At 49.5% G+C, this 16586-nt stretch overlaps 1 protein-coding gene across 2 annotated transcripts in view; it reads left to right on the top strand.

The window, feature by feature from the left end:
* LOC147125370 (tripeptidyl-peptidase 2-like) overlaps positions 1 to 16586 on the top strand; it is a 152782-nt gene that overhangs the window by 18371 nt on the left and 117825 nt on the right. Inside the window, exons 2-4 of one of the 2 annotated variants that reach the window (XM_086002219.1) lie at positions 9946 to 10074; positions 11925 to 12020; positions 16361 to 16462. In XM_086002219.1, the coding sequence (XP_085858345.1) occupies positions 9946 to 10074; positions 11925 to 12020; positions 16361 to 16462 (327 nt within the window). Of the gene's footprint in view, positions 1 to 9945; positions 10075 to 11924; positions 12021 to 16357; positions 16463 to 16586 lie in introns of both variants that reach the window. The other variant, XM_086002216.1, reaches the window with a different exon arrangement.

Here is a 16586-nt window from a genome sequence, read left to right as displayed (position 1 = left end):
CGTTTCCCTCCAGATAGCGAGGCGAAAATATCTTCAATCCGCGGAAGTGGATATTGTACGGTGTGAAGGACCGGGTTCACTGTTACCTTAAAGTCCCCACAGATGCGAACCTACCTTGGTTCCCCAGACGTGCTGCTCAATGACTTTTTCATCACGGGGACGATGGGTGTAGCTCACTCGCTCCAGTCTACCTTGGACAGTACACCTGAACATTCCAGACTCTCCAGCTCTGCTTCGACGGCTGAGCGGATCGCATAAGGTACCGGTCTGGCCTTAAAAAATTTTGGGCTTGCGTTTTCTTCAATTTTAATCGTCGCTGTCATGCCTTTTAGTGTTCCGAGTCCTTGCTGGAGCACTTCTTTCGCGTCAGTTAGGATCTTTGACAGTCGCCCAGGTGTGACGTCGTCATCCTTTTTGTCAGCCACAGTCAGTACCTGTATGGAATGCCAATCCAGTTGTATTTTCCAGATCCATTCACGTCCCAGTAATGGTGGTCCTCCATCTTACAATACATACAGGTCTAGTTTTGGTGTTTCCTTACCGTTATATATAACGGTCACCCTTATTTTTCCTTTGGGGTAGACTTTTTGCCCCGTGTACGTTTTCAAAATAATTTTTGTGTCTCTCAAGGGTATGTGTGAGAATAGCCGCTCGTAGTCCCGTCGGTTTATGACTGTTAGGGCTGATCCTGTGTCCAATTCCATCTTTACCTGGACTCCTGCTATCTTGAGAGTGACCCAAATGGTTCGGTGATCCTCCGTTGTGATCACATTATGTAGTTTCAGACAACTCAGTTCCCTGCTTTCAGAGTCGTTATCACTCTTTTGTTCGTCTGAACTATTCTCCGTCATCTTATGTACCTTCTTGTACTTTTCTTTGGTAGGTTTCTTATTGCTGGTTTTCTTTCCCGACCTGCAGACTCGTGCTATGTGTCCTACTTTTCCACACTGTCTGCACACTTTGTCTTTGAACCAGCAATCATTCTGGTCGTGTGTTGTTCTGCCGCAGCGACAGCACTTCTCTGTTCCATATGACATTTCGTTTGTGCCATATTCTTCCGGTCTCTGTTGTATCTCTGCAGCGCCCTGTGCTGCTGCTTCATATGATACCGCAATGCTGAAAGCCTTTTCCAGCGTAAGGTCCTTTTCAGATAAAAGCCGTTTCTGGGTTCCTTCACTTTGAAGCCCACACACAAACTTGTCCCTTAAGGTATCTGCCAGTCCCGCTCCAAACTGGCAGTGTTTCAATAGTTTGCGCAGTTCTGTTAAATAATCATCGTTGCTTTCATCCTTATGCTGGTTCCGTTTGTGAAACTTGAATCTTTCTGCTATCAGCAGCGGTGTGGGGTTTAAATGTTCCTGTAGTATCGTTACTATGTCTTCAAAACTCTTTTCCATTGGCTTCGTTGGGGTTACTAGATTTCGTAATAAACCATACGTCTTTGCACCCATTAAATTTAACAATACCGACGCTTTCTTGTCATCTGACACCTCATTTGCCTTGCGGTATACCTCTATTCGTTCGACATATGTAGTCCAATCTTCGACTTCATTGTCAAACGCGGTGATACTGCCACTCTTCGGCATTTTGGGTGTGGTTTAAAATGGCGTCTCCCGCGCTTTCCTTCCTCCCCCGCTGCTGCCAACGCCGCTCCCGGTGGTTCTCGTGGCAATGGCGGCGCCCTGTAGGTTTCGCGCGCTTCTCCTGCGCTGCTGCCAACGCCGCTCTCGGCGGTCCTCGTGGCGATGGCAGCGTCTCGCGGGTTTCTGCGCGTCTCTCCCTCTCTTCGACGCTGCTCGGCCCCTGAACACCGGCTGCGCCCTGTGCGCTCTGCCCTCTCTCTCTCCCCCGTCGACGCTGCTCGGCCCTTTGCTGTGCCGCTCGGTCGGGCTCTAGCCCGCCGCTGTCCGGGAATGGTCTGCGCACTACCTGTTGCCAGCCCGTTTCGCTGGACCACCTCGACTGGAAAGCCAAGCCTGGCTCGCGACAGCCTCCCCCGCAGTTCTCGAGTCTCTGCTGGATGACTGGGCGGTTGCCCGTGGTCGACGCCCGAGTCTCTGGCCTTCACCTCCAGTCCACTGATCTCCAGGAACGAATCCCCGGGAGGTGATGCAGAGTTGCAGGTAGGTTCGAACTTGCCTTGTCGCCAATGTTGTGTCTGTGTATAATAAGACACAGACTGCAGGAGAACGGTACAACAGGTGTTTACTCAACGTGGCTCACACTGGAACTGATCTGTACAGATTACTACTCAGTGCTATATACAGGTGTGGTCACTGCCGGTACTGCAGTATACATGAGCTGTAAAAGATAGTTCCCCCCTTAAAGGTATATACATTACAAATCTGAACCCTCTTCAATTCAAGTTCAGAGGAAACATTATCCAAGTCTTCAAAATGCTGAGAAGAGCGGATATGTAGGGGCGATCAGATTATTTATTTGGGTCTGTAAGCGTGGACTTGAGAGGACAGAAATATGTAATTACTAAGACTTGGACAAGAGGAGAATGAAGAGGCATTTTTTCACCTGTGGAGGCACAGAGCAGGTCCCAAGCTAAACAGCAGACAACTTGCCAACTTGCATTAATCGCTTTAGTCTACACGCTGTCCCATGGCGACATTCTCCACAACACCACCAGCTTGTATTTATATAGCGCCTTTAACATAGTAAAACGTCCCAAGGTGCTTCACAGGAGTGATTATCAAACAAAATTTGACACCGAGCCACAGAAGGAGATATTACAACAGGTGACCAAAAGCGTGGTCAAAGAGGTAGGTTTTAAGGAGCAACTTAAAGGAGGAAGGAGAGGCAGAGAGGTGGAGAGGTTTAGGGAGGGAATTCCAGAGCTTAGGGCCCAGGCAGCTGAAGGCACGGCCACCAATGGTGGAGCGATTAAAATCAGGGATGCTCAAGAGGCCAGAATTGGAGGAGCGCAGAGATCTCGGAGGGCTGGAGGAGATTACAGAGATAGGGAGGGGGTGGTATTTGAAAACAAGGATGAGAATTTTAAAATCAAGGTGTTGTTTAACCGGGAGCCAATGTAGGTCAGCGAGCACAGGGGTGATGGGTGAACGGGACTTGGTGCGAGTTAGGACACGGGCAGCCGCGTTTTGGATGACCTCATGTTTACGTGGGGGTCAGCTTCCACTTGCATGACGATGACACCCAGCACTACATCTCTACCAACTCTCAACCCCTCCCCTGTTCCTGCGCTGTCAGAATGCTCATCCGACACCCAGTCTTGGATAAGCGATGATTTCCTAGCCTTTGTACGAGTTTTATCGCAGTTCTCAGAAACATCCCGAAGGGCGTGCAGGCCAGTAATTATAATTATTTCCATCCCTTCCGTGGATGGGGTGTCAACAGCAGACTCTTTGCTGTCGGGGAAGATTTTCACCAGGCTGGGCCTGAAACAAAGTATACTGGATTGTTTGTATGGCATGACACAAGGGAATTGGATATATACCTTAAAAGAAACTATTTGCAGGGCTATGGGTAAAGAGCAGGGGGGGGGGGAGTGGGACTAATTGGTTAACTCTTTCAAAGAGCCGGCACAGGAACGATGGGCTGAATGGCCTCCTTCTGTGCCGAATGGTTCTGTGACACACTGTTAACAGTTACGGCAACGGTTGATGGGTCCAGACTATTACCCTAGCGACAAGCCGATATTCATTATCATTTCAACAACCCGAGGTAATAATGAAACAAAGTTGTTTAGTTTCTGCTTACCAGCAGTTCCATTCACAAAGTCAGGCCGCCGCACCATGAAACTACAAACCAGCTCCAGACAGTATTTGTTGTACAGTACTTCGTCCCCCACCGCACACGCACACACGCACAGGAATTGTTTTCCAAGTGCATCTAACAAAGTTTCTCTTTCAATTCCCGATATTTTGTCCCATTCACGTAACTTTTTTTGATTTGAAGCAAGATGGAGCTCTGCTTCTGTCACCGTTGAGGTTAGAGAAATATTCTGGAGTGTGATCGGTTTACGGTCTATTTTCTGGAGGGAGAGTAGAGATTGTAGACGTGGAAACTTCGCAAAAGTGTTTCTTGTTCATTTGTTGGCGCTCTTTTGTCCGAGTCAGAAGGTGGTGAGTCGAAGCCCCACTATAGGACTGGAATACATCACCTAGACAGATACTCCAGTGCCAGAGATGCTGCCCTTCACATGTGATAAGATAAGAACATAAGAATTAGGAGCAGGAGTCGGCCATACGTCCTCTCGAGCCTGCTCCGCCATTCAGTAAGATCAGGGCTGACCTTCGACCTCAACTCCACTTTCCCGGCCTATCCCCATATCCCTTGATTCCCTTAATATCCAAAAACCTATCGATCTCAGCTTTAAATATACTCGACGATTCAGCATCTACAGCCCTTTGGGGTAGACATTTCCAAGGACTCTCAACCCTCTGAGTGAAGAAATTCCTCCTCAGTCTTAAATGGCTGACCAATTAAATATTGGGAAGACTGAAGCCATTGTTTTCAGTCCCCGCCACAAACTCCGTTCCCTAGCCACTGACTCCATCCCTCTCCCTAACATCTGTCTGAGGCTGAACCACACTGTTTGCAACTTTGGTGTCATATTTGACCCTGAAATGAGCCTCCGATCACATATCCACTTCTGTAACATCGCCTGTCTCCGCCCCTGCCTCAGCTCATCCACTGCTGAAACCCTCATCCATGCCTTTGTTACCTCTAGACTTGACTATTCCAACGCACTCCTGGCTGGCCTCCCATGTTCTACCCTATGTAAACTTGAGGTCATCCAAAACTCGGTTGCACCAAGACCCGTTCACCCATCACCCCTGTGCTCGCTGACCTCCATTGGCTCCTGGTTAAGCAACGCCTCGATTTCAAAATACTCATCCTTGTTTTCAAATCCCTCCATGGCCTCGCCCCTCCCTATCTCTGTAATCTCCTTCAGCCCCACAACCCCCGAGATCTCTGTGCTCCTCTAATTCTGCCCCCTTGAGCATCCCTGATTATAATTGCTCCACCATTGGCGGCCGTGCCTTCTGCTGCTTAGGCCCTAAGCTCTGAAATTCCCTCTCCGCCTCTCTACCTCTCTCTCCTCCTTTAAGACGCTCCGTAAAACCTACCTCTTTGACCAAGCTTTTGGTCACCTGTCCTAATTTCTCCTTATAAAAAGATTTGACACCGATCCGTGTCTTATAATACTCCTGTGAAGCACTGTGTGACGTTTTACTGTGTTAAAGGCGCTATATGAATACAAGTTGTTGTTGACCCCTTGTTCTGAGAGTATGCCCCCTAGTTCTAGACTCTCCAGCCAGGGGGGAAACAACCCCTCAGCATCGACCCTGCCAATCCCCCTCAGAATCTTATATGTTTCAAGGAGATCACCTCTCATTCTTCGAAACTCCAGAGAGTATCGGCCCATTCTTCACAATCTCTCCTCATAGGACAGCCCTCTCATCCCAGGAATCAATCTAGTGAACCTTCGTTGCACCGCCTCAAAGGCAAGTGTATCCTTCCTCAGATAAGGAGACCAAAACTGTGCACCGTACTCCAGGTGTGGTCTCACCAAAGCCCTGTGCAATTGTAATAAGACTTCCTTATTGTACTCCAACCCTCTTGCAGTCAAGGCCAACATGCCATTTGCCTTCCTAATTACTTGCTGTACCTGCACGCTAACTCTCTGTGTTTCCTGTACGAGGACACCTACATCTCTCTGAACACCAACGTTTAATAGTTTCTCACTATTTAAAAAAAAATTCTGTTTTTCTATTCTTCTTACCACAGTGAATAACCTCACATTTCCCCACAATATACTCCATCCGCCACCTTATTGCCCACTCCCTTAACCTGTCTTTACTCCAAGGTCGTCCCATCCTCTGTCATCGGATTACAGTATGCAGACGACGCTTGCGTCTGCGCTCACTCGGAGGTCGAACACTAAACCATCGTCAACACCTTCACCGAAGCGTACGAGAGCATGGGCCTTACACTAAACATTCGTAAGACAAAGGTCCTCTACCAACCTGCCCCCGCCACACAGTACTGCCCCCCGATTATCAAAATCCACGACAAGGCCTTGGACACTTTCCATACCTCGGGAGCCTACTGTCAACAAGGGCAGGTGTCGACGACGAAGTCCAACACCGCCTTCAGTGTGCCAGTGCAGCCTTCGGTCGCCTGAGGAAGAGAGTGTTTGAAGACCAGGACCTCAAACCCGGCACTAAGCTCATGGTCTACAGAGCAGCAGTGATACCCGCCCTGCTGTATGCCTCAGAGACATGGACCATGTACAACAGGCACCTCAAAGCACTGGAGAGGTACCACCAACGCTGCCTCCGCAAGATCCTGCAAATCCATTGGCAGGATAGGCGCACCAACGTCAGTGTTCTTGCTCAGGCCAACATCCCCAGCATCGAAGCTTTGGCCACGCTCAATCAGCTGTGATGGATGGGTCACATTGTCCGCATGCCCGATACGAGACTCCCAAAGCAAGCGCTCTACTTGGAGCTCCGGCACGGCAAGAGAGCCCCAGGTGGGCAGAGGAAACGCTTCAAGGACACCCTCATACACTTTTTCGAGGGGGCTAACATCCCCACCGACACCTGGGAATCCCTGGCCCAAGACCACACAAAGTGGAGGAGAAGCATCCGGGAAGGCGCCGAACACCTCGGGTCTCTTCGCCGGGAGCAAGCGGAAGCCAAGCGCAAGGAGCGCACGTCAACCCAAGCACCCCACCCACCCGCCCCTTCAACCACCGTCTGCCCCACCTGTGACAGAGACTGTAGGTCCCGCATTAGACTCATCAGTCACCTGAGAACTCATTTTTAATGTGGAAGCAAGTCATCCTCGGTTCCCAGGGACTGCCTAAGAAGAAGAAGACCCCTTTGCAGGCTCTTTGTGTTCTCCTCACAGCTTACTTTCCCACCTAACTTTGTATCATCAGCAAACCTGGATACATTGCACTTGGTCCCTTCATCTAAGTCATTAGTATAGATTGTAAATAGCTGAGGCCCAAGCTCTGATCCTTGCGGCACCCTGCTAGTTACAGCCTGCCAGCTGGCCCTTTCCAAAAACAACTTGTACGTGCAACCTTTTGGAGTGTTTCTGTGAGATGTGCTGCATAAACGCTCGATCCTTTCTTCCCTTGGGAGTTAATGGGTTGGGTCATGTCCAGGATGAATTGGATTCGATATGGTCCGCTGGAAGATACATTGTTTTCTTATAATCTCTTACAATAATAATTTGAAGGATGTCCCCTCCAAAATTGTCAAGTGCCACCACTCTCTTGAATGTCTGCAAAAATCCATTTAGGATTTGTGCCAGATTTAACTCCGATATTGTCTCCTTATTGATGTTATATCTAGTGCGTTCGACTTCAATTTACTTCAGTTACAGTTCATTAGGAAGCTATGGTTCTGTTTGTTAGAATCCATAGCAGTTAATCATCATGTACTCGGGGAGCAGGATCATTAATGATCAAAGAATGAAGCAACATTCCTGCAGCAAAATAATAGAATGACTCAGGTTTCTAAGATTCTGTTATTCTTTTCAAATCTCGAAGATTACAGCTTTATACGGAATACTTTTTGGCTTTTCACGTTTATAACCTCGTCAAAGTCTTGTGTCGAGCATGTACTTCCTACAAGTGTCATGCTCGCTTCCTGTAACACCGTTATTATTATTATAAAACAGCATAAGCTCCGGCTCATTGTGAATGACATCACGGGGGATCAGCTCTTATTTATACAGAATCTAATTACAATCATTTATTGTGCGTTAGAAAGAAAGGAAGAACTTGTATTTCTACAGCGCCTTTCACGACCACCGGGCGTCCTAAAGCGCTTTACAGCCAATGAAGTACTTTCTGAAGTGTAGTCACTGTTGTAATGTAGGAAACGCGGCAGCCAATTTGCGCACAGCAAGCTCCCACAAACAGCAATGTGATAATGAGCAGATAATCTGTTTCAGTGATGTTGATTGAGGGATGAATATTGGCCCCAGGACACCGGGGAGAACTCCCCTGCTCTTAGAGTCAGAAAGAGGCCATTCGGCCCACCGAGTCCGTGCCGGCTCTCTGTAGAGCAATCCAGTCAGTCCCATTCCCCCGCTCTATCCCCGTAGCCCTGCAAGTTTATTTCCCTCATGTGCCTATCCAGTCTCCCCTTGAAAACATTGAGTGTCCATTTCCACCACTTCCGCCAGCAGCGAATTCCAGGCCCTCAAATCTCGCTGCATAAAAAAGTTTTTCCTCACATCCCCCCTGTATCTCTTGCCCAAAGCCTTAAATCTGTGTCCCCTAGTCCTTGTACCATCAACTAGTGGGAACAGCCTTTCCCCGTCTAGCCTATCCAAACCCGTCATAATCTTGTACACCTCGATCAAATCACCCCTCAACCTCCTTTGCTCTAATGAAAACAAATCCAGCTTCTCCAACTTGTCCTTGTAGCTAAGATCCCCCATCCCCGGAACCATTCTGGTAAATCTCCTCTGCACCCTCTCAAGGGCCTTCACATCCTTCCTAAAGTGTGGTGACCAGAACTGGACGCAATACTCCAGTTGTGGCCTAACCAGCACTTTATAAAGGTTCAGCATAACTTCTCCATTTTTGTACTCAATACCTCTATTTATGAAGCCCAAGATCCCATATGCTTTGCTAACCACTCTCTCAATATGTCCTGCCACCTTCAGGGACCTATGCACATTAACTCCCAGGTCCCTCTGTCCCTGCACACTCTGTAAAACTGTGCCATTAAGTGTATATTGCCTCTCCCCGTTCCTTCTGCCAAAATGCATCACCTCGCACTTCTCTGTATTAAATTCCATCTGCCACTTGTCTGCACATTCTGCTAGCCTTTCTATGTCCTGTTGCAGTTGATTGGTATCATCCTCACTGTTTGCCAAACACCCAAGTTTGGTGTCATTGGCAAATTTAGAAATTCTACTCTGTATTCCAAAATCCAGGTCAATATAAAAAAAAAGTAGTGGCCCCAGCACTGACCCTTGGGGAACACCACTGTCTACCAGCCTCCAATCTGAAAAACAGCCATTTACCACAACTCGCTGTTTTCTGTCCTTAAGCCAATTCCTTATCCAAGCTGCCACTGACCCACCTATTCCATGAGCCTCAATTTTGTTAACCAGCCTTCTATGTGGTACTTTGTCAAACGCCTTCCTAAAATCCATGTAGACAACATCCATTGCATTCCCTTCATCAATCCTCCCTGTTACTTCATCAAAAAACTCAATTAGATTAGTCAAACACGATCTGCCTTTTACAAATCCATGTTGGCTCTCCTTAATTAGCTTAAACCTCTCCAAGTGCCCTTTAATTTTTTCCTTGATTATTGTTTCTAAAGCTTTACCCACCACTGATGTTAAACTGAGCGGCCTGTAGTTACTAGGATTGTCCTTACACCCTTTCTTGAACAATGGTGTCACATTTGCCACTTTTCAATCCTCAGGCACTTCTTTGAAATAGTGCCATAGGATCTTTGACGTTCACCTGAGAAGGCAGACGGGGCCTCGGTTTAACGGCACCTCCGACAGTGCAGCACTCCCTCAGCACTGCGCTGGAGTGTCAGCCTAGATTTTTGTGCTCAAGTCTCTGGGCATTCAACACACAACCATCTGACTCAGAGGCAAGAGTGCTACCCACTGAGCCACGACACTGCTTTAAAAAAAAAAGTGAATCATATAACATAAGTAACACATCCAAGGTGGGAGTTTAAAGCTACAAAAATCAGTGATCGGTTCATTTGAATAAAACAAGTTCAGATTCACATTGGTAGGCAGTGTATTTTGTGGGTTGTAAAGGATATTATTATCGCAGCGTTCACAACAATTCTGCTCCTACAGTGTGTATGGCTACTAGTAATGAGAATACTCACATCTGGCCTCCCAGCTGTTTAGAGGACAGAACGTGAATGAACTGTCTGATTTACTGACTACCTCTTGTGTCCTGTTCAGATAACAACAGATGGAAAACCAAAGATTGTTGATTTCATTGACGCCTCGGGAAGCGGGGATGTGAACACGTCCACTGTGCTGGAGGCTAAGGATGGCATTCTGGTGGGCCTGTCAGGAAGAACGCTGAAGGTATTAACAGCAAAACATCCAGACCCACTTCTGTACTGGAACTTACGCACAAAAATTGTTCAAACACTTCCTCTTGTTTCGGCACTGAGAATGCACTTGACAACAAAACGTTAATACAATACCGCAAGTATTTTGCATAGTATTACATAGAGTATACAGCACAGAAATAGGCCATTCCGCCCAACAGGTCCATGCTGATGTTTATGCTGCACACGAGCATCCTCCCAACCCTACTTCATCTCATCCTATCAACATATCCTGCTATTGTTTTCTCCCTCATGTGTTTACCTAGGTTCCCATTAAATGCATCGATACTATTCGCCGTAGCGAGTTCCACATTCTAACCACTCTCTGGGTAAGAACGTAAGAAATAGGAGCAGGAGTCGGCCATTCGGCCCCTCGAGCCTGCTCCGCCATTCAATAAGATCATGGCTGATCTTCGACCTCAACTCCACTTTCTTGCACTATCCCCATATCCCCTGATTCCCTTAATATTCAAAAATCTATCGCTCTCTGTCTTGAATATACCCAATGACTGAGCCTCCACAGCCCTCTGGGGTAGAGAATTCCAAAGATTCACCACCCTCTGAGTGAAGAGATTTCTCCTCATCTCAGTCCTAAATGGCCGACCCCTTATTCTGAGTATGAGAAGTTTCTCCTGAATTCCCTACGGATATATTATTGACTATTTTATATTGATGGCCCCTAGTTTTGGTCTTGCCCACAAGTGGAAACATCTTCTCTACATCTACCCGATAAAACCCGATCATAACCTTGAAGACCTCTGTCGGGTCACCCCTCAGTCTTCTCGTTTGTATTTTGTACTTGGAAATAATTTTCTTTAAAAAAATAGGTTACGATGCGTGAGTTAAAATGATTAATTGTAAGAGCTGATGATTTAACTGTAGCTCGTCGCAACAGGAAAATATGTTCACATATAGTTGTGACTTAGGCACGAGGTTTATCTACACCGGCATCATTAAACCACCTTGTCTTAGAATCAGAGGGTAACCAACCCTTACCACTTGGACTATGCGGGGAGTGTGGGCATGAGATTGCTAATGTTTTCTGTTCTGTCGTTAGTTTAACCCGTGTGCAAACTGTTCAACTGACTTTGATCCCATTTGTCTTGGCAGCGTTCTGTAGGAAACGTGGCTTGGGATTTAGGTTTATGTCTCATTTTGTACATATGTGATGTTTAATTTGACTACTGTGATATTCTGTATAATCCAGCTCACATTAAAAAAGAGCCGGCTGCATTTCAAACATCACCATTAATGCTATGCATTGGCGCAAGTCCCATCCATGCTGTTTGAAGATAGTTTTCACAAATAGAAATTTCTGATGTCAGAATTTGATGTCTCGCAGTTTGGGATTCAAAAGCCCTGTAAACGTCAAAGTTGCCATGGGAATCTTTGGCAGAAATGAAATGAATGCTTAATTTTTTTTTTTTGGAATGCTTCATTAATGCTGCAGATGAATTTTGCTCGTTTCATATTTTTACGTCTTGTGCGTTGGTGCATGACTGGTGCGTTTGCTGTCCCTGCACGTGTAACAGGACAGAAGACTGAAGTTCCGTATTTGGCACTAGAAGGGCTGGACAAAACACGCGACATTAAGCAGAATTGCTGGTCGCTTCCCAACCTGTGCTTGGCGCGTGACTGGGCAGGTTGTCGACGGAGTGAGTGGGCTGCTATCCTCGATTTCAATAAAAATGGAAGTAGGGAGATGTCGTGCAGTTTACCCGGTGTGATGCGGATTTTCGAGTACAGCCTGCTGAAGGCACAAGCTCAGAGAATGCTGTGTGCTGTATACCCTCTGTACTGTGTACTGTTTATGTTTTGATTTAGATATCACCAGATTGGATTAACCCTTCTGCGAGATACCACATTGGTATAAAAAATGCCTTTGAACTCTACCCCGCACCCCTCAAGGAGAGAATTCAGGTAAGGCCCTGATAGTGGAGAAGACCAATTCTCCAACTGTGTGTGTGTGTAGGACAGCACCGTACCACATAGCGCTAGAGAGTCTTTCCACGCAAGACCAGAAGTGTCAATACCTGGGACTGTACTAACATCAGGTTTCAGATGCAGAAGTAGTTCACTTGGGCCTGGAAGGGACCGAAGTGGGAAGGAGAGCCTTCGGAATGTACTGCTCCCCTGTTTTTGGATTTGGAACAACAACAACTTGCATTTATATCGCGCCTTTAACGTAGTAAAACATCCCCAGGCGCTTCACAGGAGCGGTTATCAAACAAAATTTTGCACCGAGCCACATAAAGAGATACTAGGACAGGTGGCCAAAAGCGAGCATGGGGGTGACGGGTGAACGGGACTGGGTGTGAGTTAGGACACGGGGCAGTGAGCACAGGGGGTGATGGGTGAACGGGACGGGGTGCGAGTTAGGACACGGGGCAGTGAGCACAGGGGGTGATGGGTGAGCGGGACTGGGTGAGTGTTAGGACACGGGGCAGTGAGCACGGGGTGATGGGTGAACGGGACTGGGTGTGAATTAGGACACGGGTCAGTGAGCACAGTGGGTGATGGGTGAACCGGGCTGGGTGTGAGTTAGGACACGGGGCGGTGAGCACAGGGGGTGATGGGTGAACGGGACTGGGTGTGAGTTAGGACACGGGGCAGTGAGCACAGGGGGTGATGGGTGAACGGGGCTCCGTGTGAGTTAGGACACGGGGCAGTGAGCACAGGGGTTGATGGGTGAATGGGACTGGGTGTGAGTTAGGACACGGGTTAGCGAGCACAGGGGGTGATGGGTGAACGGGACTGGGTGTGAGTTAGGACACGGGGCAGTGAGCACAGGGGGTGATGGGTGAACGGGACTGGGTGCGAGTCAGGACACGGGTCAGCGAGCACAGGGGGTGATGGGTGAACGGGACTGGGTGCGAGTTAGGACACGGGGCAGTGAGCACGGGGTGATGGGTGAACGGGACTGGGAGCGAGTTAGGACACGGGGCAGTGAGCACAGGGGGTGATGGGTGAACGGGACTGGGTGTGAGTTAGGACACACGGCAGTGAGCACAGGGGGTGATGGGTGAACGGGACTGGGTGTGAGTTAGGACACGGGGCAGTGAGCACAGGGGGTGATGGGTGAACGGGACTGGGTGTGAGTAACGACACGGGGCAGTGAGCACAGGGGGTGATGGGTGAACGGGACTCAGTGCGAGTTATGACACGGGGCAGTGAGCACGGGGTGATGGGTGAACGGGACTGGGTGTGAGTTAGGACACGGGGCAGTGAGCACGGGGTGATGGGTGAACGGGACTGGGTGTGAGTTAGGACACGGGGCGGTGAGCACGGGGTGATGGGTGAACGGGACTGGGTGTGAGTTAGGACACGGGGCGGTGAGCACGGGGTGATGGGTGAACGGGACTGGGTGTGAGTTAGGACACGGGGCAGTGAGCACGGGGTGATGGGTGAACGGGGCTCCGTGTGAGTTAGGACACAGGGCAGTGAGCACAGGGGGTGATGGGTGAGAGGGACTGGGTGTGAGTTAGGACACGGGGCAGTGAGCACGGGGTGATGGGTGAACGGGACTGGGTGTGAGTTAGGACACGGGGCAGTGAGCACAGGGGGTGATGGGTGAACGGGACTGGGTGCGAGTTAGGACACGGGGCAGTGAGCACAGGGGGTGATGGGTGAGCGGGACTGGGTGTGAGTTAGAACACGGGGCAGTGAGCACGGGGTGATGGGTGAACGGGACTGGGTGTGAATTAGGACACGGGGCAGTGAGCACAGGGGGTGATGGGTGAACGGGGCTGGGTGTGAGTTAGGACACGGGGCAGTGAGCACCGGGGGTGATGGGTGAACGGGACTGGGTGTGAGTTAGGACACGGGGCAGTGAGCACAGGGGGTGATGGGTGAACGGGACTGGGTGCGAGTTAGGACACGCGGCAGTGAGCACAGGGGGTGATGGGTGAACGGGACAAGGTGTGAGTTAGGACACGGGGCAGTGAGCACGGGTTGATGGGTAAACGGGGCTTGGTGCGAGTTAGGACACGGGGCAGTGAGCGCAGGGGGTGATGGGTGAACGGGACTGGGTGTGAGTTAGGACACGGGGCAGTGAGCACAGCGGGTGATGGGTGAACGGGACTGGGTGTGAGTTAGGACACGGGGCAGTGAGCACAGGGGGTGATGGGTGAACGGGACTGGGTGTGATTTAGGACATGGGGCAGTGAGCACAGGGGTGATGGGTGAACGGGACTGGGTGTGAGTTAGGACACGGGGCAGTGAGCACAGGGGGTGATGGGTGAACGGGGCTGGGTGTGAGTTAGGACACGGGGCAGTGAGCACGGGGGGTGATGGGTGAACGGGACTGGGTGTGAGTTAGGACACGGGGCAGTGAGCACAGCGGGTGATGGGTGAACGGGACTGGGTGTGAGTTAGGACACGGGGCAGTGAGCACAGTGCATGATGGGTGAACGGGACTGGGTGTGATTTAGGACATGGGGCAGTGAGCACAGGGGGTGATGGGTGAACGGGACTGGGTGTGAGTTAGGACACGGGGCAGTGAGCACAGCGCATGATGGGTGAACGGGACTGGGTGTGAGTTAGGACATGGGGCGGTGAGCACAGTGGGTGATGGCTGAACGGGACTGGGTGTGAGTTAGGACACGGGGCAGTGAGCACAGGGGTGATGGGTGAACGGGACTGGGTGTGAGTTAGGACACGGGGCAGTGAGCACAGGGGTGATGGGTGAACGGGACTGGGTGTGAGTTAGGACACGGGGCAGTGAGCACAGGGGGTGATGGGTGAACGGGACTGGGTGTGAGTTAGGACACTGGGCAGCTGAGTTTTGGATGAGCTTTGGTTTATGGAAGATGGGAGGCTGGCCCGGAGAGTGTAGGGATAGTCGAGTCCGGAGGGGACAAAGGCGTGGATGAGGGTTTTCAGCAGCAGATGGGCTGAGGCAGGGGCGGAGATGAGCGATGTTACGGCGGTGGAAGTCGGCGGTCTTGGTGAGAGGGTATGAGGTCGGATAGGTCGCCGAGATTGCGAATGGTCTGGTTCAGCCTCAGACAGTGGAAAGGGAGAGGGATGGAGTTGGTGGCTAGGGAGCGGAGTAATTGGAGGAAAGTTTTCAACTCCAACATGCACACACACTTTTCTGTGATATAATTTCTTTGTGCCTGGTTGTTTGGGGCCTCCCCGCTGGGAGGATGCTGCTTTCTATGGAGATACGCATCAGACTACTTCATTAAGACTGTTAATGAATTTTAATCATTTCACATTTTCTAGCCTTATGCATTTGGCCAGTGTAGGATTTGCACTGCTGAATGATATTACAAGCATTCCTATTAAATGGTGACAATTAAAAAAAAATCTTGGTATAGCATTATTTGGGATGGTATCTTTCCTATCATTGGGAGAAGGGGAAGTGCAACGAGACCTGGGTGTCCTTCTGCACCAGTCGCTGAAGGAAAGCATGTAGGTGCAGCAGGCGGTTAAGAAGGCAAATGGTATGTTGGCCTTCATAGCGAGAGGGTTTGAGTACAGGAACAAGGATGTCTTGCTGCAGTTGTACAGGGCCTTGGTGAGACCACATCTTGAGTATTGTGTGCAGTTTTGGTCGCCTTATCTGAGGAAGGATGTTCTTGCCATGGAAGGAGTTCAGCGAAGATTCACCAGGCTGATACCTGGGATGGCAGGAATGACGTATGAGGAGAGATTGGGTCGATTGGGCTTGTACTCGCTGGAGTTTAGAAGAATGAGAGGGGATTTCATTGAAACTTATAAAATTCTGACAGGACTTGACAGACTAGATGCAGGAAGGGTGTTCCTGATGGTCGGGGAGTCCAGAACCAGGGGTCACAGTCTAAGGATAAGGGGTAGGCCATTTTGGACAGAGATGAGGAATTTCTTCACCCAGAGAGTGGTGAACCTGTGGAATTCTCTACCACAGAAGGCAGTTGAGGCCAATTCATTAAATATATTCAAGAAGGAGTTGGATATATTTTTCAAGGCTAAAGGGATCAAGGGATATGGGGAGAAAGCAGGGACAGGGTACTGAATTTGGATGATCAGCCATGATCGCATTGAATGGCAGAGCAGGCTCGAGAGGCCGAATGGCCTACTCCTGCTCCTATCTTCTATGTTTCTATGAACCAACATTGAATTTTGGATCCATAGAACTGTAGAAGTTTACAGCACAGAAGGAGGCCATTCATCTGTTGTGCTGGTTCTCATTCTTGAATTTCCTCATGACCCTTTTTTTTCCCTCTTCCCCCCCCCGGCCCTAATTTTGTGTGTTTGTGCATCTTTATAAACAGCAGGAGAGACGGGAGAAGCAGTGGGACCCTGCACATCGCGTCGCTGTGGCAGAAGCTCACCGAAGACTGAACGACTTCAACAAAAGCAGCACAAACCAATCTCAGGTACCGAGTCCGAGTGTGGAGAGAAAGGGGGTGGAACCACACTGGTGCGAGCTCAATTGGGGCAGATCATTGGAATTTAGTGTTAAAAGGAACGATGTACAACCCAGCTCATTCACCCTTCGCT

The sequence above is a fragment of the Somniosus microcephalus genome, chromosome 1 (genome assembly GCF_052327205.1).
Source record: "Somniosus microcephalus isolate GS21.2 chromosome 1, FLI_Smic_1.0, whole genome shotgun sequence".
In the NCBI taxonomy this organism is placed as follows: Eukaryota; Metazoa; Chordata; class Chondrichthyes; order Squaliformes; family Somniosidae; genus Somniosus; species Somniosus microcephalus.
Note: the sequence above shows the minus strand (reverse complement) of the source record. Positions and strands in the feature narration are given on the sequence as shown.